The sequence below is a fragment of the Talpa occidentalis genome, unplaced genomic scaffold, assembly GCF_014898055.3.
Source record: "Talpa occidentalis isolate TD23 unplaced genomic scaffold, MPIMG_talOcc4v2.1 talOcc4.4, whole genome shotgun sequence".
Classification (NCBI taxonomy): Eukaryota; Metazoa; Chordata; class Mammalia; order Eulipotyphla; family Talpidae; genus Talpa; species Talpa occidentalis.
The window spans coordinates 16,723,527-16,744,240 of record NW_023604295.1 but is presented as its reverse complement, the minus strand read 5'-3'; the positions used below and the strand labels follow the sequence as shown (position 1 = coordinate 16,744,240).

Below are 20,714 nucleotides of genomic sequence, written 5' to 3'. Positions count from 1 at the left end.
AAATTTCCTTTTCTGTGGTGAAGGTGTTCATATATCTAATTGTCCTGGGCATATTACATTTATTTATTAATTTTTTAAAGCAAGGAAATGAGATCCATGTATCTTTTTGTGAGTAATTAATGAAACTATGTCATAAAATCTATAGCCAAACAAAACTAGAGTTCCCTACCATTTGCTGAAGGTCAAATGCAAGCACTTTGAACTCCACTGAGAGTTTATCTTGCAAATTAGGATTAATGTAGCTCCCGATGTTATTTTAAATGTTCCTCTGGCTTCATGACTTTTTCCAAATTCTGCATCTAGATGAATTAAAAAGAAACAAAACATTAAAAATGCAAATTAACGACAGAGAATATACACATTCTGGCTTAGACGTAGAAGCAAAATTCTTGCTTAACATGTTGGTCTTGCTTTTTAACATACAGTGTTAACATGTTTTTAACATGTAGTTTCTGCTTTTCCTAGGCAGTCTTCATGTTTCATAATCAGGTTTATTTTTAGATGTCTATTTGTTTCAAAAGATTGAAAAATAAGCTTCTTCACTATCCAATTAAATTTTTTTCTTGTCTTTGAAGACTAACCGACACGTCAAGCTTCCAGGTTATTTTTATTATTGAGATTTCTGTTGGAAGACACAGGATGGGCAAGTTCCACCAATTATGGGAACCAATTCAGGGAAACATGGTGAGAAATGAACCATTAAAAGTTTTGTAGTTGCTTTCAGACACTTCTTGAACACCTAGCATCCAGGAATACTGCTGGTTTCCTACATGTGGATCGCTGTGAAGATTTCAGTGTGTTTGTTACTTTGAAACATAGCTTTGAAGCTACTTCTTTCATTCTAATAATTATAAAATTGATATGTATGACCTTTTGCTTTTAGATGATAGCTATCATTATTGCAGCAGTTATTGAAAATGCTGCAAAAAATATATTATCTCAATAGGAAAAAATGTAAGGAAAAAAGTTAATAAATTGAATATAAGTGTAGGTAATGGCATATACCATTAAGTCCTGCACAATCTCTTTATCAGAATATTTTCTTTGATATATATTTATATTGAAAATGAATCACTTCAACTGAAACCCTCATAATGATAATTCATAATGATAAAATCATCAATGTAATAATAATGATACATAATTGACCAGGGTTATGAAGATGCTATTTCTTCTTTTCCAAGATGGGCAATAGGAAATTATATTCATTAAGAAAATTTCCCAACATGATAAAGGTCATAAGTGACAGATCTGGAATCTGGATTTAGTAATAACAAACTTTAGAACCCAGAATCTGTCATACATTGACACCAAACTTCCCAGGCTATATGGAACTGTAGAAATAATATCTTATATAATCTAAACAGTTACAATTGCATAATTAATGTAACACTGTTACTTATACTGTTTAATTTGCGTTTTAAATATTCAAAATCACATTTAGATCTACATGTTTAAATATGTGAACGACAAGGAAAGACTGAGGATCTGTCATGGAGAGGAGGCTACAGAAACATGATAACTAAATCTTTATCGGAATCCGTATTGGATTCTGAATAAGTAAAAGAAAGTGGAAAAACTGGTAAAATTTGAATAAAATGTGATTTAGTTAATAGGATTATATCGATGTTCATATTTTGGTTTTGACAATTATATTATACATGATAACTGACACTAGTTAAAACTGGATAGAGGTTATCAAGACCTGCACAATTTTACAATGTTTTTGTAAGTCTAAATTGATATAGTAAAACATGACTTAAAAATATCATAATTTATGCCTTCTAATGCTCTATTATAGATTTAACTGAATCCCTTTTATATTCTTTTGTTCTCTATTAAATCATATTAGCTTTTATATTTATTCTCTATTTTGATTGTAGAATAGCCAACTTTTGTATCTTTACTGAACATCAAAGAATCCAATGGACTTCCAAATGATTATACAAACTTGAGTTATTCAATTTAAAAAGACTAAAGCACTTAATTTTCTAAGGGTCTAGCTGAACTTCTATTTAGTTATTTTTCCTATAGTCATATGAGATATATAAAAGTATTCTTTTTCCTTAAAGTATATCTCTGTAAGTAGCTGTAGTGTTTACATAAATTTAGGGTTATATAGGAATTATTTTATTAAACTATAATTATTTACATTCATATTTGTTACATTTGAATTAATACTTATTTATAAACCAGAAGAAAATAACTAAATGAAAGGCTGACTTTTCTTGATAAAACCCAATTCAATCACATTTAAAAAGGTTTAACCTGTGACTCTTCAGAAAGAATTAATATGCCTACTTTTTACAATTCATCATATAAAAAATGCGAACATTTTCTCAGGAAAAAAAAAAAAACAAGTGTAATATTCAGGTTATTGTCTATGATGGCAGTTTTTAAAAATTATCCATAAAATAGCAAATGGTTAATAAGAGCAAAGTCTCACAGTCAGATTATCTAATTTGGAATCTTTTATTATCTAGTAATATAATATAAATTTAAAGAAGTAACAAGCTCTATCTCTGATTTCTCATATACAAAATGAGGGCAAGAATAACAACTAACTCATAAGATTTTTTTGTTTGTTTTTTTATATGCATGTTGCAGCTTATAACAGTGAAATGATACAAATAAAACTTAATAAAGCTAAAAGTTGCATTGGGCAGAATCTAGGAAATACCAAGTTCAAGTTTGTTGTTGTCCATTCCCAGGGGGCATATGGACAGTGCTTAATTCATCTAGCAGCTGTGTGTGAGCTTACTCATCTCACATGCATTGATAGAAAATATAATTTAATTTTAATTTTTTTTTGTTTTTGAGGTACTACTATTTTACATCCTTGCTAGTGTGTCCACGGTATAGGATTTCCCCCTTGGGTGTTGTCACTCTAGCACTTCCACCACCCATGCACGTAAGTTGCAACAGAAGAATATAGTTGAAAATCTTTGAAACCCAAGCTCTGAGTAATGGTTTTCTTTCTTCTTTTTTTTTAAATCACAAGTTACTACTTAGGCACCTTCACATTTCTATAAGTCTGCATTTGCATCCAAGCTCCCTTACATTGTTTACATTCAAATTGTTGTCCCAATAAGAGAGTGAAGTTATTATTCTCTAGGAAAAAACAATATTTTCTCTTTAACTTGTCTAGTTATTGACCTGTATAGTCAATGTTTTAGTATGTTTATGATTTAAATCCTGCCGTGATGAACATACAGACTATGAGATGTATCTTGTTCTATTGTGAAACTGAGAAACTTGCCCTTTTTTAAAGATTTATTTATTTATGTATACAAGAACTGGGATGTAGGCCGAAGGTGCGGTAGGTGAGAGGATTCACCAGAAACAGTGGGAGGCAGGATATGCAGATCTACTGAAATACGCTGCTGAGAGGAGCAGCAGACTAGACAGGACAGGTCTGCTGCACCCTGTGGGTCAGCTCCCTGACCGGGATTGAACTGGTGTTGCAGTGGCTGGTGATAGCTTCATAGCGCTGTGTCTTTAACCCCTGTGCCACCAGGGAGGCCCAGAAACTGAGAAACTTGCATAACGTGGTTGGACATCCTTTCCCCCTAACAGTTTATTTTAAAAACTTAAGTCTTAGGTTTTAACTCTGTAAATTTCAAATTTTATGCCAATTAGCTTTTTAAATACTCTATGATGTGACAGTAAAATAGCCGAATCTCAGAATGAGCATAAATACCTTGTCATGAAAGCACAGCAATGCATATAACTTATCAGCAGGTAAGAACACCTTCAATAGTCAATGGTATATAACTTACCTTTTTGTGACTCCTTGATTGCCAGACAGGACACCGCAATTAATCCAGCACAAACCACCACCATCATGACAAAGAGAGCTGCAAATACGGCTTCATAGGTGTTGAGACAACAGTACCTGGCAGGTACACTTCTTTTTGACATCATTTCTGGCTTTTGAAGGTATAAAGACCTTCACCCCCTGGAAAAAAAAAACCCCTCAAGTCTTCAAAGATTTGTAAAGCAGCAACATACATCTACACTAATCTTACCAGTGTGTGTAAATGAGTCAAGTAGTTCCTTTGGCAACATTATTAAGTAGCTTTAACAGGTCAGTTAAGAAGGTATAAGTGAGTCAAAAGATGCCTAGAGTTGTAAAAGGTAATCAGTATGAATCCGCCACGTGTCAAGATGAATAAAAATACATGCTGTAAACAAATACAAGACTTTATCATTTTGAAAACTATTAGGAAATAAGTGAAATTCATGGTAAACAAATTAGTTATTAGGCACGTGACCTAGATATTCTGAGTTCCTAACAGATCAACCTTCAACCCTCTGACTCAGGTCATTAAGCATTTCTTCTGTTCTACATAGATGTAGACATTCTAAAAATAACTTACATGCATAAATATATGTAAAACTTGACATCAGCATATATTAATATGTACATCTGTCTCCTCTTCCTTCCCCTACCTTTCTCTTTCTGTGTTATTATATGTGTGGTATATCACAAACACACATTTTGTAGTCTTCATTATGCCACCAATGTGAAGTTATGGAATGCAATGTTAAGGAACTATTGATTTAATTTAAAGAAAGTCCACTTAAACAAGGTATCACATGGTTGTTCTTTATGGCCTGGAGAAGTTATCAATGAATGGGTGTAGCTGCTGTGAGAGAAATAAGGCATTTGTTTCTATTTTAAGGAAGTATTCTGGGTGGGAAGATACTGTTCACTTGCCTTGGACTTTATCTGTTTAAATATGCCAATTATAACAATACAGCGAGTTAAGATAACCTCTTCCTTAACGCCAGACCTATGCTTTATGGGAATATCGAGATTGTTTTCTGAAAATTAAAGTACATTTTGTCTTTGGAATGTTCATGCTTTGAATAGCAAGGTGTTTAGAATATAAAAAATAATAAAGTCAGCACTCATGTTACAAGTTACAAATTATCTTCAAATAATGTTTTTGTTACAGTGCAACCCTGATATGAAATGGGTTCTGACTGTGGGTCCTCACCCACGTATTTAAAAGGGACTTAAAGTAAGACTCAAGTGCAGGCACCCACAAAAGCATTAATAAAATGTTTTACAAATTTACAAATGAAGGAAAAATGAAGAAATGAATAACTCGGGGAGAAAGAGAGGGAGATAAATTGGTGAATGTGTCCTACCAGTTCCACTGAGCTGGAACCCCAATATCACGCTGAAAGCTGGTGAAAAAACAAGCACCCCCAAGGCCCACATATCCTCTTATACAGCAAGCCTGGCTGCTTAACTCTACCCTCAATTTCCAGCAATCTTCTCCTTGGTGATGATGGCATTATGGGATTTATAGTCCTTGGTGTCGTGGGGTGGGGATGGAGTCCATAAAACCTGTGTTTGTGGAGTTCGTTTCAGGACATCCTTTCCCCCCACCATTTTAAATTATTATACTTAATATGCTAAGTATCTAGGTTTCCTTTAGAAAAGACAATAATTTATGAAGGACAAACTGAAATAAAACAACAGGTTAAGGTGAAAATACCAAATCATTTATCTTGAAATTTTAAAAAGTTGCTAAAATAAAATGAATCTCGCCTTATCAGATAACAAAACTCAATACAACACTATAATAATAAAGTGTATGATACTGTTTCAGGAGTAGAAAAATATCTTAGTGGAATATAATAAAGAGCCCACAAACAACTTGATTCACATATGGAAACTTCATTTATCAAAAAGATAGTGTTTTCCTCACCTAGGTGAGGAAAGGGTGTTTATTCAATCAGTGGTGCTGGGTGGGCTGGCTATTCATTTCAGGATTAGGTCCTTATTTCATGCAGATAAATAAATCTCTAGTAGTCTCAATGTATACTAAAAATTACAGAAAAAAAGAGAAAATGTAGAAAGACATCTTTCTGATATAGAGTACTTAAGGAGTTTTTCAAAAAGGACTACAAAACAAAAGGTCAAACTAGGAAGGAGAATATTAATAAACATAGCCAATAGTAGCACAGACATTTTAAAAAGCAATCAATATCAAAAAGAAAGTAAAAATTTAAGACATAGATTAGAATTTTTTGTACTTTTGATTTTTTTTTAACTATGTATATTTCAGCTGAGTTACAGCAGAGCAGAATTGAGGCAAAGACTGTTAAAGCAGTTTTTTTTTTTTTTTAAAGAGATTCATTTATTTATGCATATAAGAGATGGGGTATAGGCCAGAGGTGCGGGGATGAGAAGATTCACCAGAGACAGAGTGGGGAACAGAACAGGCAGAGTGACTGAAGTACACTGCTGAGGGGAGCAGTGGGCTAGAGTGGAGAGGTCTGCTGTGCCACGTGGGTCAGCTCCCTGCCAAGGGGATTGCATTTGTGCTGCCTGCCGGAGGCTGCAGATAGCTTCAAAGTGCTGTGCTTAACCTCTTGCGCCACCAGGAAGGCACTGTTAAAGCAGTTTTTTATTTTATTTTATTTTTAAAGATTTATTTATTTATGCACACACAAGAGCTGGGGTACTTACCTCATGCCTTTCAGCTTGCCCTGTGTGTGTGTACAACAGTCACGGAGAGTCAAAATCCCTAGCAGAGCCAAATGAGAACAATTGTGGTGGGACACTTACAGTTTACAACTGAATAGCCTTTTCCAGAATTTGTAAAGCTCTTCTACTTTACAGCAGGCAATTAACAAAAACACAAAGCCAAACAGTGAAGACAACTCAAACCTGCAAGTCCATAGGTGCTCTACTTTAGGAGGTATTCAACTTTAGTAGTAACGATGGAGTTTTGATTACAATTAAAAATGAAATATTGTCCTCAAATATACTAGCAAAAATTAAATCAGTGGGATTTCTAAGAGGTGGTATTCACCGTGAGAGAAATAATTCAAATAATCATTTAATACAATGAAAATAAATGTAGGGAAGTTTATGCATAGACTTTTAATCTTGAGAATTGCAGAAGTTATAGCAACACCCCTCTTAACTCATTGAATGTCTGTAGGAGAGTAAAACTTTTATTTTAAACACATACTTAAAATATCTAGCCATGGACTGTGGTGGAGGACGATGGTGGTGGGGTGATAATATCCTCTGAAGAGGTGTGCTCCTGTACCTCTGAATCATTTACAGCATTGTAAACCAAATTAACCTTAATGTAAAATAAAAGGAAAAAAAAAACATAATTTGAAGTTATCTAGGTGAACTGGAAACATATTTGAGATGGAAAAGAAGATAATCTGTAGGTCTGAGTAGGTAAGTGTAGGGTAAATGATTTTTAGGCTTTTCTGCCCTCCTACTGTAACAGGGTGGGCCCCAGGAAAGGGGGAGCTTTCAGGTTCCCTGCCCCACCCAAATGGAGGGTGGAGTGAGCAGGGAGAGAAGAGGCTGCAGAGGAGACTGAGGAAGTGTAACAGGGTGGTCCCCAGGAAAGGGGGAGGTTCCCTGCCCCACCAAGGAGGGTGGAGCTGAGCAGGGAGAGGAGAAGCTGCAGAAGAGACTGAGGAAGGAAGCAGGATGGAGCCAGGAGACCTGGAGGAGGCGCATGGAGCCTAGAGACACGTGAAGAAACTGCGCTTGTCTTTTTTCGTGGACGGGGTGACACAGATGTGGGTGAGACCCATGGGGAGGTGACAATGGCAGCTTTTATCTTGATGTTGATTTTGCTCTTTTCCTTCCGGGCTTGTCTGGTTGTTTGTGACCCTTTTCTGTGGGTCCTCACTGGAAGATGCTTTAGACTTGTGGCAGGCTTTGTGGCCTTGCTCTGGGCCAATCCCATATGGATGGACTTTTACCCACGAGGGTACGGGTAACTTTGGGTGCTTCATTTAGAAACTAGACTCTTTGCCTTTCCTGTATTGTTTCCTAGTTGTATTAAAGTTCCTTCCCATTAAAGTCTCATATGTTTTGTGTTGATGTGGCGGATGGCAGAACCCATTTAGAATAGGCAGGTTTGTGGGGTTTGGGCTGCCCCTCTCCCTGTCCTGTAACACTACCATTAGGATTACAAGCCTGATGGTGGGCACCTGAATTTATTAGTTATTATAAGTTGTATTGTTTACTTCTGTGGGCCATGGCTGCGGTATTGATGCATTCACCAAGAGAAGCAGAGGCAGGAGAGAGAACCAGCTCTATGCCTTCCTAGCGCTACAATTGGCGTAAGTTGGCAGGATGATTGGATGCAGATGGGTATAGAGCCCTTGAAGACCTCGGGAGGGACTGAGGAGTAGCAGACTGCGAGCCTGTGACTGCTGGAGTTACAGCAGAACACAATTGAGGCAAAGACTGTTAAAGCAGTTTTTTTTTTTTTCAAGAAATTTATTTAGGTGCCAGGGCAGCACAGGTGGTGATCAGAATCTAGGAGCTGCAAGAAGAGGTAAAAATGCTTCAGGAGCACAGGAGGTGGCCAAGGTCCGGGAGCTGCGGGATGAGACTTTGAGTGGAGGAGGAGAAGGCCTGTGAGGACCAGCCCACCACTTTGAGGCAACAGAATCATCTGGGAAGAAAGGACCATGATTTGGAGCTCACCAGGGCTGATGCAGGGAAAAGCCACTGGACTTGGATGGACAATCCCACCAGAAAGCGTAGGAACTTTGGCTGGGTAGTGTTATGTTTTGAGGACCCTGGGGGGGTGGTATTGTTTGTACACCCCAGGAGATGGGGATCTGGGGGTGGCCAGTGGGCCTCCGTGGCCAAAGGCAGCCTGTGTACTACCTGGCAATCCTAGGGCCATAGCCCAGAGAGGCAGGGGCCAGAGTAGAGGTAGGAGCAGGCATGAGAAGAGACGGACAGACTGAGGGAGGAAGCCCTCGCCAAGTTCTCTGCAGCCAGGCAGAGGAGTTGAATTAAAAGTGAACTTAGAGCATGATCCCTTCCAGCGCCATCCATGTTGCTGCAAATTGCATGTGTTTATCTTTTTTGAATGCTGAGTAATATTCCATGGTATATATGTACCACATCTTCTTGATCCAGTCATCTATTTTTGGGCATTTGGGTTGTTTCCAAAGCTTAGCTTCTTTGAGCTTCGAGATTAGGTTGTTTCTTTGAGTTCTTTCTTGTTTCTTGATGTGAGCTTCTATTGCTATATATTTTCCTCTTATTACTGCTTTTGCTGCATCCCATATATTTAGGATATTGGTGTCCTCCTTATCATTCAATTCAAAGAATTTTTTAATTTCTTCTTTGATCTCCTCATTAGTCCAGTGGTCTTCCAGTAGTGTGGTTTTTAATCTCCATGAGGTAGGAGAGTTCCTTGCCTTCTTTTTATGGTTTATTTCTAGTTTGATGCCTTCATGGTCAGAAAAGATGGTTGGTATGATTTCAATCTTGGTGTAAATACCGGATGGTCTCACTAATAGCAGGAATCTAGAAAACTTAAATAATGGACCAGGAAAATGAATAACTATAAGAAAGTGAAAATCAGAATCAACAAAAAACTATGAAACAGAGACACTTTTGGGGGGGTGGGGCAGGAGGGGAGGGATTGGGATCAGAATGGGGGGGTTGCAATTGTATGGGGAATATAAAAATAAAATTTATTATTTAAAAAAAAAAAAAACCTAGTTGCACATGAAGTCAGATTAAATGCATGACAAAGTAGCCAGGCTTTCAAATTAATTTAGACTTTTGCTCAGAGGACAAAGGTTTAAAATACTTTGCAAAAAAAAAAAAAAGTGAACTTAGAAAGACTAAAGCTGGTGCTAAGATTGGGAAGCCCTGAGGGGCTGTTAAGCACTAAGTATGCTAAAGAAGGCCAGAGAGTCTCTTAAAATCACCTATGGGTTATGCCCTTTCATTGTTGAGTAAAGGTGAGGAGCTGAGAAACCATCCTTGGGGATGGATGGGGAACGTGGCTTTAGGGGAGCCCACAGTCGAAGAGGGGACCCAAGAGAGGCCGCAAGTACAGCTTGTATCCACGGATCCCCGACACGGGTGCTTGTGCAGTGGGTTGGCCTAAGTGCAGGGGTCTGCGTGTCGCATTGGTGGCTACAAAGGCCCAGTGTTGGAGCGACCGCTAGACAGAAACCCTGAGGATTGGGCGATTACCCCCGAAGAGTACAGAATCACCAATCCAAGAGTGAGTGCATCCTGGGGGTGGATGTGGTATGTGGTTTGCGGCAGAGATCACAGCCCGAGAAGGGCAGGAAGCCTGATGGCTCCTGGTATGTGAAGGCCTCTCCATGCCTGAGTGGTTCCTTCCTTGCATGAGCAGTGCCTTTGGCAGCAGAAGTGGGGGATCATCTGATGGTGCCAATGATCATCTCTTGCCACTAGGTTAGTATCCTGCCTGGACTTATTGATTCTGTTGTATTGGTTCATTGTTATTTTCTTTTGTGGACTATGGCTGCAGTGTTTATGTTTGCTAAGGGAAATTGTATATAAATTATAGGTGGACTGTATAGCACAAAACCCTAAGGGGTGGATTGTAGGGTAAATAATTTTCAGGCTTTTTTGCCCTCCAACTGTTACAGAGCAGCCGGGACATGAAACGGTTGCCTGGCTGTGGGTCCTCACCAGCGCGCTTGAAAGGGACTTATTAATACTCCACTGCAGGCACATACAAAAGGTTAATAAAAGGTTTATTTACAAGGGAAGGGGAAATGAGGAAATGTACAACTCAGGGAGAAAATAGGGAAATAAAATCTTAAATGCGTCCTACCAGCTCCGCCGACCTGGAAACCCAAAGGCACTCTCAGAGCTGGCCAGACGCTGCGAGCTGGCGGAGAGCCAAAAGGGAACCCCCCAAGACCCACCTGTCTGGTTTTATACCAACCCTGGCTGCTTAACTCCACCCTTAGGTTCCAGCCACCTTCCCTTTGGTGGTGATGGGATTTGTCTTTCCCAATGTCCTGATGACTTTGGTGTGGAGTGGGGGTGGAGTCCACAAAGCCTGTATGGGATTAGCGCAGGACATCCTCTCCCCCTAACACTATCATTAGGATTGGTGCCTGATGGTGGGCACCTGCATTTGTTACATTGTTATAAGTTGTGTTGCTTATTTCTGTGGGCCATGGCAGCAGTATTGATACATTTGCCAAGAGAAACAGAGGCAGGAGAGAGAACCAGCTCTGTGCCTTCCTGGCACTACAGTGAGCATCACTAATACTCTTTTTAAAATAATAATAATCTTTTTTTAAAGATTTATTTATTTATGCCAAAAGCTGGGGTGCAGGTCAGAAGTATGGAGGGGGCAGTGAGAGGGTTCACCAGAGACAGAGTGGGGAACAGAACAGGTAGATCAACTGAAATACACTGCTGAGGGGAGCAGCGGGCGAGGCAGGAGAGGTCTGCTGTGCCATGTGGGTAGCTCCCTGACCAGGGATGGAACACATGTTGCAGTGGCTGCAGATAGCTTCATAGGTTGCATCTTAACCCCTTGCACCACCAGGGAGGCCCCAATAATAATAATCTTAATGAAACTTTCAGTGAGGAAATATAAATTGTGACCATTTTAGTGATTGGAATGGCCCATTCTGGTTAGGTGGATAATAAAGTGGGAAGATACTTTAGGATAATGAGAGATGGAGTAGGTAGAAGAAAGCTGAAATTTTGAATACTTCTAAGGGAGGATTGTAATTATATTCTCTCAAATTAATGGAAGGTTAAGAATAGAACAGCTACGAAAATTAAGAGTCTGTTAAGTGCTTGCTAAGATTATTGAAGCAAAAGAATCTTCCGGTTAAGAATCAAGGTAAACAATATAGGTGGCCTCCCCAGTGGTGCAGTGGGTTGAGCATTGTGCTGTGAACCTGTCCGCAGTCTCTGCAGCGCGGGTTTGATCCTGGCTGGCCAGGGAGATTCCCAAATGGCTAGGCAGACCTCTCCTGTCTCGCCTGCTGCTCCCCTCAGCAGTGTATTTTGGTCCTTCTGCCTGTTTTGCTCCCTCTCTGTCTCTGGTGAATTCTCTCACCCCCCACACCTCTGGCCTGTACCCCAGTGCTTGTATAAATAAATAAATCTTAAAAAAAAGAATCAAGGTACACAATATATAAAGTATTAATTATCTCATCAAGTATGTGATTTTATACTTTATAACAGGTAGCAGTAGTAATAGCAAAAAGTCTCTAAACACCAAGGCCATCCATGGGCATTTCCATAAAATTTCTCTCACCATTCAATACAGTGCAATAACTTTCACCTTCAAGTAATTTGCTGTGATGGGGTTATTATCAGATAAATATCTTTTTAACAACTAATATAAAACAAGAAAATCTATTGTGATCCTCAAAGTACCTTTGAAGATTTGGAGAGATGATTTTTCTCTCTGAAAATGTATCCAAGTGCCCCAGTGTACAAGTCAATTCACACTTAGCTTACAACTGTGATTCATGGCTTTATGAGGAGGTGCCCTTACCTTAGACACATTTTCTAGTCTCCAAATCTGATATATTTATTTTCTTTGATTGCCTATATCATTTTAACACATCATTCTAATGTCTAATTGGGAAGGCCCTTTACATTTTAGGCCTTTCAAGAGGACAGTAATCTTTTTTTGTACAAAATCTGAGGACTACTTGACAAACATTTTACTGGGTAAAAATAGGTCAGGAGTGGCATTTCAAATACCAAATATATTTCTTCAATGAGAATCTTCAGGAAGTATAATACTGGATATTTGTTTTCTGAATCTTGTTTTTTTTGTCATTTTTGACACTGAAAAAAATTGACTAGATATAAGATTTGCTGTCATTTTTTTTTTTCTTCAGAAATTTGTAGATATTCCTTTGCTTCTTTTATGGCATTAAGTACTACATTTAATAAAAAAAATAAGAAAATATTAGATGATACATGCAGAGTAAGTCCTCAATCAATAATAAATTTAAAGAAAGTAACATCAGTGAAAAATGGTGAAACAAATAGTGAAGAATAATAAAGCAAACTTGTTTAAAAAAAAGAATTGAACTAGTTTCTTTTCTAATCATTCCTTTCATCTTTTGATCCTGTGTGTATCATTATCAGCTGGGTTTTTTGCATTATTTTTAGAAGGGTTCATGGATTGTATATCTCCTAAATTCACTTATATGTGAGAAATTTTCCTCTTATTTAAATATTTTCCTAGGGGTTAAATGCTAAAGTCATCGACAAGTTAATTTTGTCTTGGAATCCTGAAGTTATTTTTCTAAGCCTGCTCTTCTGAAACAGAGCATAATTGTGGAAATATCTGGTGGTAATCTTACAACTTACTTTTGTGTGAGGAATATTTTATATCTGTTGGAATGCCTAGAGCATTCTTTTCACACACTTGTATTTCAATAGAGATTTAGTTGGTATTGATTACTCTGAACTGAGCTTTGTTGGAATGTGGTGTGACATTTCCAGGTTTCTGAAAAATAACATTCCTTTTTTTTAAAGTTTTGAATTTTGTTGTTGGTGTGATAGTTTGGTCTACTAGATGTCTTACTGGGGTTCAGTTCAATTTTCTTTAGGTCAAATTCTCTTAGTCATTTCTTTATATCTATAGTTTTTTCCTAATGGTTTTACTATCTGTAAACCACTCATACATTTTAATTACATGCAATATTCAACTCTATTTTCTGTAATCTTCTAATCGATTGATTATTTGTATAATGCTGCTGATTCAGAGTCCAATTGGCTTCCTTAATTGTAATACTTCTAATCTAATCTTGTTTTATTATCTTATTACTGAGTTCTTCCTGTCTTGAGCTCATTTTCTTGTTGCTATTTTATGTTACTATAGATAGTTGTCCTTTGGTTGAATTGGTTCCAAAAACAGTTTTTTGTCAGTGTTTTATTTACTATCTTTCTTAATTTCATTTGTTTGTTCATTTGTTTCTTCCTTCCCTCTGTGATATTTTATTTCTTTTTACGTGGCTCATGCTTCACTTAAATGTGGCTCTTTCTCAAGGTTTTCCCACAGAGTGGGTGAATTCCCCTTGAGTTTGTTTTAGCTGCAGTTTGAAGGTTATATGCAATATACCTTGTTCTTTTCTATAACCTGAGGGGTAGGGAGAAGATGTTGAGGGTGGAGGATAAATTTCTGTGAGACTATGAACAGCCTTTACGTGATGACTCATATTCTTTTCTCTCTTCTTCAGTTTTGTGAAACACCCTGTATCAAGGTTCTCTTGTACAAAAAAGAGGTTTATTTTCTTGTTGAATGTGTGTGGGATGCCATGGTGCTGCCAAGTGAACCAGTAGCATTGAGAAATCCCAAGCCCTTGTGGTTTCCTACCATTTCCACAAAGATCCCTTAGCAGTCATTGAGTATTATGGTTGCAAACCCTGAGATGTTTTGTCTTCCTTTTTCTCAGGCTGCCTACCCCCTAAGCGGACCTGCTGTTCAACAAACTGCAACATATTAGTGGGAATTATAATTTTGTTGCACTCTTTTGAGCAATATTGATAGGGAGGAGAGCATTTATAGGTGAATGATAGGGAAAAATAACCATATTGAACCCCTTAATCTTCTCATTTTTGGATAAAATTTATTTAATGAATTTTTCTGTTTCTTTTGCTTTTTGTTTTTGCTCCTGGTGAATTTTTGACAGGTTTCTAATTAGTGTATAACTCATTCAATTAGATTTTAGAGAAAGATGTGTTAAGCTTTGAATGCCATTCAGTCTTTACCCAAAATTCCATCCACTAATACTTCTGGCCTGAATACTGTATCAATTTTATTCAGCTAAAACTATACTTAAAAATTCATTTTGATGTCAAATCAAAGCTTCCTGCCTCGGACAGTGTTACTTAGATCCACTATGTACAATATTCTCAGCTGAATAATATTTCGTGGAAGGAGACATACATGAAAACTGCAAATAAAAAGATTCTAAATCCCTTTAATTAATAGTAATCCCTTGCATCCTTTTACAATCCTATCAAACAAGGGTTGGTTTCCTTTACAATTTTAAGTGGATAAGAAGGAAAGCCATTAAATATGTTATATCCTGGTCTATTCCATTTCAAATTGCAAAACTGCACTCTTTGAATTGCTTGAAAATGTATTTGCCATTTGAAAAGGTGTGTGGTGTTGTGGGAAAAACACTAGACATGCAGACCCAGCACCACCTCCTATATAGACTCTGACCCTCCAGAGCAACCTTGGGGATCCATTTGAGTTTCAATTTTCTCAACCCGAGAACAAATTTATTGATCTTAATATCACTTTCATTTCTAAAATTTCATGACTTTATGATTTTTATGGTCCCTTCTAAATGAAAGTATATGATTTATGTTCCTTCACATTAAAAAGCCTTTCTTTCCCAGATTTCTTTCAAATATTCACCTAAAAATCACCTGTGTGAGACAATGTCTTTTAAAACATTTTCTTAAGATCTTTTCTTTCTTATCTTCCACTGACCTTTCATTCTCAGTGCAGCTTCTTTTCATCCTTCTCTTGTCTCACTACAGTGAAACCATATTTACTTTCCCTTTGCTAATGCAAATTCTGCTTCCTAGTTCTTCAGCCTTTGTTCTGCTCTGCATGCGGTTTCTTACCTTGCCATATGAAAGTCTCTTTCACCAAGCATATCTCCCTAATCTACTTTTGTCTGTAAAGTGGATTATGAAACTTTTGAATAAAAGGTATTATACCAGAATATGCTGAACTGCATAGCACTTAACTGTTCCAAAGGCGAGAACTCTATTCATGGCAGTTTTCAAAAATAGACCTGCATTTCAAGAAAGAAAAACGAACTAGGCTGGGTGAGATTGGTTTTGCCTAGTAGGGGTTACCACATTTTTTTATAGCGTCTTAGTTGGTTAGTAGAGAGCTTTGAAAAAATATCAGCATGTTCTTCCCTATCAGCTGCTAGTTTAGGTCATTTTCAAAGAAACCCCCTATGAATCCAGAATCCTTACCAATTCACAACCCCATGATTTTATATTGTTGTGCCAGCCACATCTGTAGCTCAGGCAGGATTTATCTTCTCACTATGTTACTTTTTAACTTTAATCATCTTAGTGCCTGGAGGTCAAAAGATTTTTTTGATTTTGAAAGAGAGTCAGCCTACTTGTCAAATTTTCTCAGTGTTCTTTTTATCTAATTGCCCTGCTATCATCACCAGTGTGTTATATCAAGATTTTCTTTGTCCATAGAATATATTTTCCATGTCAATTTACTAAATCTGCACTGTCTTGTCATTAAAATACATCCAGGAATTGCTTCTTTTCTTTCTTAACTGAAACAATATAGATAAGATCTAATTTAAAGATCATTTTTTAAAAAGATTTATTTATTTATACAAGAACTGGAGTACAGGTCAGAGGCACAGGAGGGTGAGAGAATTCACCAGAGCCAGAGTGGGGAGCAGGACAGGCAGACAGACTGAAGACACTGTTGAGGGGAGCAGCGGGCGAGGCAGGAGAGGTCTTCCGCACCATGTGGGTTTCTCCCTGGTTTCGAACTCATGCTTCAGAGGCTGTGGACAGCTTCACAGCACAGTGCTCCACCCGCTGCGCCACCGGGGAGGCCCTGAAGATCATTTAGTTAAGAAATGCAGTGTTTCCTAGCTGGCCTTAACCTCAAGATTAACAAGTGAAATTCTGCAATTCATTTTTAGGTCTGTGATTTTTTAAGCTAACACCCAGATAAATCTATTGGGTTATATACATTTTCTATGTAAATTGCATAACTTCTCTATATGAACACTGTTTATTTCTATTCTATTATTAAGGGTGATAGTTCCTAAGTGAAATACCCAGGTATGTAATGCTCATTTGCTTAAGTAATGTTCTGTTTGAGGGGTACAGAATACACCACCCCAAAATAAACTTGGCAAGTGGACTATTTTGAGCTGAAGGCAATTAATTAGGACCAGCAGACTCAGAGACCTTACCTCTCTCTTAACTATAAGGGTTTTATGCCAAGAATAGAATTGTTAAAGATACATCTTTATATCATAAACATATTTATAAACTTATAAATATCATAAACTTATATCATAAACTTATTTATGTGGCATGGCAACATTTTTTTAACCAAATATTTGCTTTTCATGCCTTCTTGTGAATTTTCTCCCCTTCCTTTGAAGCTTTAGACCCCTACACCCCTCTCCTTAGCTCTGGATGGCATATAAGTCTCAATTGCCTAATTGTTTTTGGGTCTCACGACTTTGGGGCTTTAGTACACTTGAAACTTGTTTTGCTCCTGTTCGTTTGTCTTAGGTCAATTTAATGTTTAGACTAGCCAAAGAACCTTAGGGAAGAAGGAAAACACTTACACCCCTACATACTGTACCCAGAATTATGTGTTTCATTAATGTTTCCAGTAATGCTGCTGCTAGTACTACAAATAGTTGGGACTATTGACATTAAAAATAAAATAGCTTATAGTAGCCAGGCATGTAGTTTTATTGTTGAGTCATTATTTAAGGACTTAAGGACAGTAGAGTCAAACATAGAGTCGTGAATTTGGTATAGTTAGTTAAATATAAGGAATCAAAAGGTTAAATTTCTTGCCTTAGATTCTTAGATTGTGAACTAAAAGAACTTTTATAAAAACAAACTGTAATGGAGATCATTCTCTGCTTTCTCCTTTTACTCGGGCACCCCCTGAGTATCACCTATGGATCACCAAGGCCACATAAGTTTTCATCAGTCTCTCAGTTTAGAGGTGGCCATGTGATTAACAAGTGGACACTGAGATGTGAGAGAAAGTGATTTATGCAACTACTGGATCATCTCCTTAAGGAAACCTGCTGGAGATTTTTTCTTTCCTTTTGAAGTCTGCAAAATGGGGGAAAATTCTAAAAAGTTACTTGTGACTGTCAGAGTCAAATCACACGCACTGGCCCTTCATGCGGCACTATTATGTGAGCAGGAAGTAAAATATCGGCTTTATTTGGTCAATTTAATGTTTCTTTCCCACTACTATAAGTTTTGGTGTAGAATTTAAATAAAATCCATAACTTTCACAATGTTTTAATTTCTTTAGAAAGTACTTGCTTATTTGAAAGTAGCATTTCTTTGTTATAACATATTAAAGATCATTTCTTTTCCACAAGTAATTATCCAGTGTAGGAATGTACTAGTTTTGACTTTAAAAGGCTACTGCTAGAATGTGATATCATATCTATTTGACTTTTCTCAGTTTCATTCAAAATCTTCCTGATTCTTAAAATTTTTGAGTATTTATATCCCACTTGAAAATTTAATTTTGCAGAATATTCTTATTAAAATTCAGATTATCCTAAATATCTTTTGGGCAGTGGAAATGTACAAAATTGCTGTTAATAAAAGGCCTTTGTTTGGAGAGGTTAGTGCCCCATCTCCCATATTTGAAATGACCTCTTGAGAATACTGACTCCCTGTTATTTTTTCTGTCATTAGTGGAGAAAGTATTGTTTAATTTGTGAAGTTCTAATCTTGAAATAAAATGTAATATCCTTTGGCAAAGTCACATATGATTTGCAGCATATTCTACATCATTCAAAAATTATTCTTTTGTGGATTTTGGCTTTAAAATATTACAGATGGCTTTAGTTTTGTTTTTTTTTTCTTTTACTATTGCATATGATAAGCCTATTATTTAAGAATATGCACATTTCATATGCTGCTTGCACCTAATGTGTACTTGTGTATTGTGGCCACATTTTCCATGCTTTTTATTCTATGTTTTAATGAGGCTATATGACATTATTCTCAAGACAGATTGATTTAAAATAAAAAAAATGCCAATTAATTTTCTATCTCTGTGAAGATAATGGTAAATGACCATACCAATTTACATTATGAGTAATTATAAGATTAATGTTTATATATGAAGTAGCAATTTTAACTAAGAGTGAATATAAAACAAACTATAAAAATTACCATGTTGGCTTATATAAAATACCTCAAAAAGTAGTTCTAAGATTTTGGACATGTAAGCCTAAGCACCATTTACTTGACACTTGTGCTTTTAAATTGTCTTTTGTCCTTTTTCACCAAAAATTGGTTCTCAGAAGTTCAATCAAAAAAGTCTCCACTTTGTGCAAATAAGTAGCAATTAATAATTCCAGCATTTCACAAAATCCTACTGTTTTCTCCTCATGTAAAAAGTTCTGCCAAAGATAATAAGAGATTTTTGGTGTTTCTGAGATTGTTGGTGATTAAAAAAATAGAGAGGTAATAGTGAGATCTCAAAACATACAAATGTAACTAAAATATTCAATTACAGTATGAAATAAGATCACTAATGCAATGACTTTTAGTAACAGGAGACTATCTAATAAGCTAGTATATATGCTGAACAAGATCTTCTATGTTCACAATTTATTAAATCCAAGCTCAGTAACCCTATGATAAAAAGACACTAAACATCACAAATATCTAAATGTTTCTGATCAAAAATATGAAATTAACTCTTCAGTGAAATGATCCAAGTCTTGTTCACCATGATTTGATCCTTATTAGGAAAATAATTTGGAGCATGCTGTTATCATATAAGCAGTTGCATGTTTCAGTAGAACTGCAGTCCCCCCACACGAACACATACATGCACAATACAGGCATGCTTACCATGAACATGTATTCACATACAGGTGCATAGTCAGTATCCCATATACATTCATAGAAAATCACACAAACACATATTTACCTACATATACTTGGAATATGATTGCCAAAACTGTTATATCCATTTCACATAGAATTTGTTGGAGAAAATTTGAAGTGCCTTTTTTTCCTTAGCACAGCTGTTTTAGGGAAAAGTTGAGCCTGGCTAACAATTTAAGAAAAGCAACCACTTTGTATCCTGATGTCTTTAATTCTACTAAAAGGTGGTAAATGGATCTCTCATTTTTTCTTTCAGCTATGACCAGTTAACACAAAAGAAATGACACTTTCTCTCCCACTCTGACAAACACACTCTCCCTTTTGGTTTCATTCCATCTATTAATTTCTTTAATGCTTGATACTACCTGGCAGGCCACATCTAAAATACAGGGTCTAAGGGATACCCTGCTTCTTTGAATCATGCACAAGGGAGTTAAATTCCTTGTTCTGCAGAATCTTCTGTGTCTTTTCTGTATATTTTATCACTCTTGTTTGTTCCAACAGTGGACACCTGGAATGAGAATGTCATTCTGCAGCCGGTACTATAGAATTCTAATGATTTTCTAGGCACATGGAGAGTCACATATGTACACGTGACAGTGGTGAGAGCTTTGTGAGAGTGGACTAGTCCACTTGTACATCAGATAGATGGCTCTAACTTTAAGCCTGAATCAGCATTCCCGTGCTTGGGAGCTGCTGCATAGGTGACCTCCTGGTGATAGTAAAATGACACTCATCTGACCATCTCTCAACCCCATGCCCCTGCCCATTTTTCTCTTTGAAGTATTTTATGTATAGTGTTGCTCCATAATCTGCTAACTATAAAATGGTGTTGTGGCCACTTAAAGGTATAAAAATATTCTTCTCCGCTCCACTGACATCAAGCTTGGCCATTACACTGTAGTTCCTCTCTGAGGGTGAGACAGAAGGGGTCTGCTCCCTGGCTGGGGATCGAACTCATGCCACAGGGGCCGGTGATAGCTTGATAGCTCTGAAACGTTAACCCCTCCATCACCAGGAGGACCCAATTTATTCAATTTTTTGTATTTTACTTTTGTATATATGCAGTGAATGGTTTGGAAGGGACATTAGCCAGCTTTAATAACTGCCGCGGACTAACGCAGCGGTAGACTTGCAGGACTGTCTCAGGATTTGAGAAACTGTGAGGATGCTCAAGGAATCGGCGCATAAATGACAGACAGACACACTTCAAGAGTGAAGATCTGAATGTAATTTGCTCAAAATCATCATACACTTT

General features: G+C 37.0%; 1 protein-coding gene across 1 annotated transcript in view; it reads right to left on the bottom strand.

The window, feature by feature from the left end:
- The window catches only part of TMPRSS15 (transmembrane serine protease 15), an 88,756-nt gene extending 84,832 nt beyond the window's left edge, over positions 1-3,924 (bottom strand). The window contains 3 exon segments of the mRNA XM_054701143.1: positions 170-237; positions 240-299; positions 3,780-3,924. Of these exon segments, the coding sequence (XP_054557118.1) occupies positions 170-237; positions 240-299; positions 3,780-3,924 (273 nt within the window).
- Positions 3,925-20,714: the final 16,790 nt, after the last annotated feature.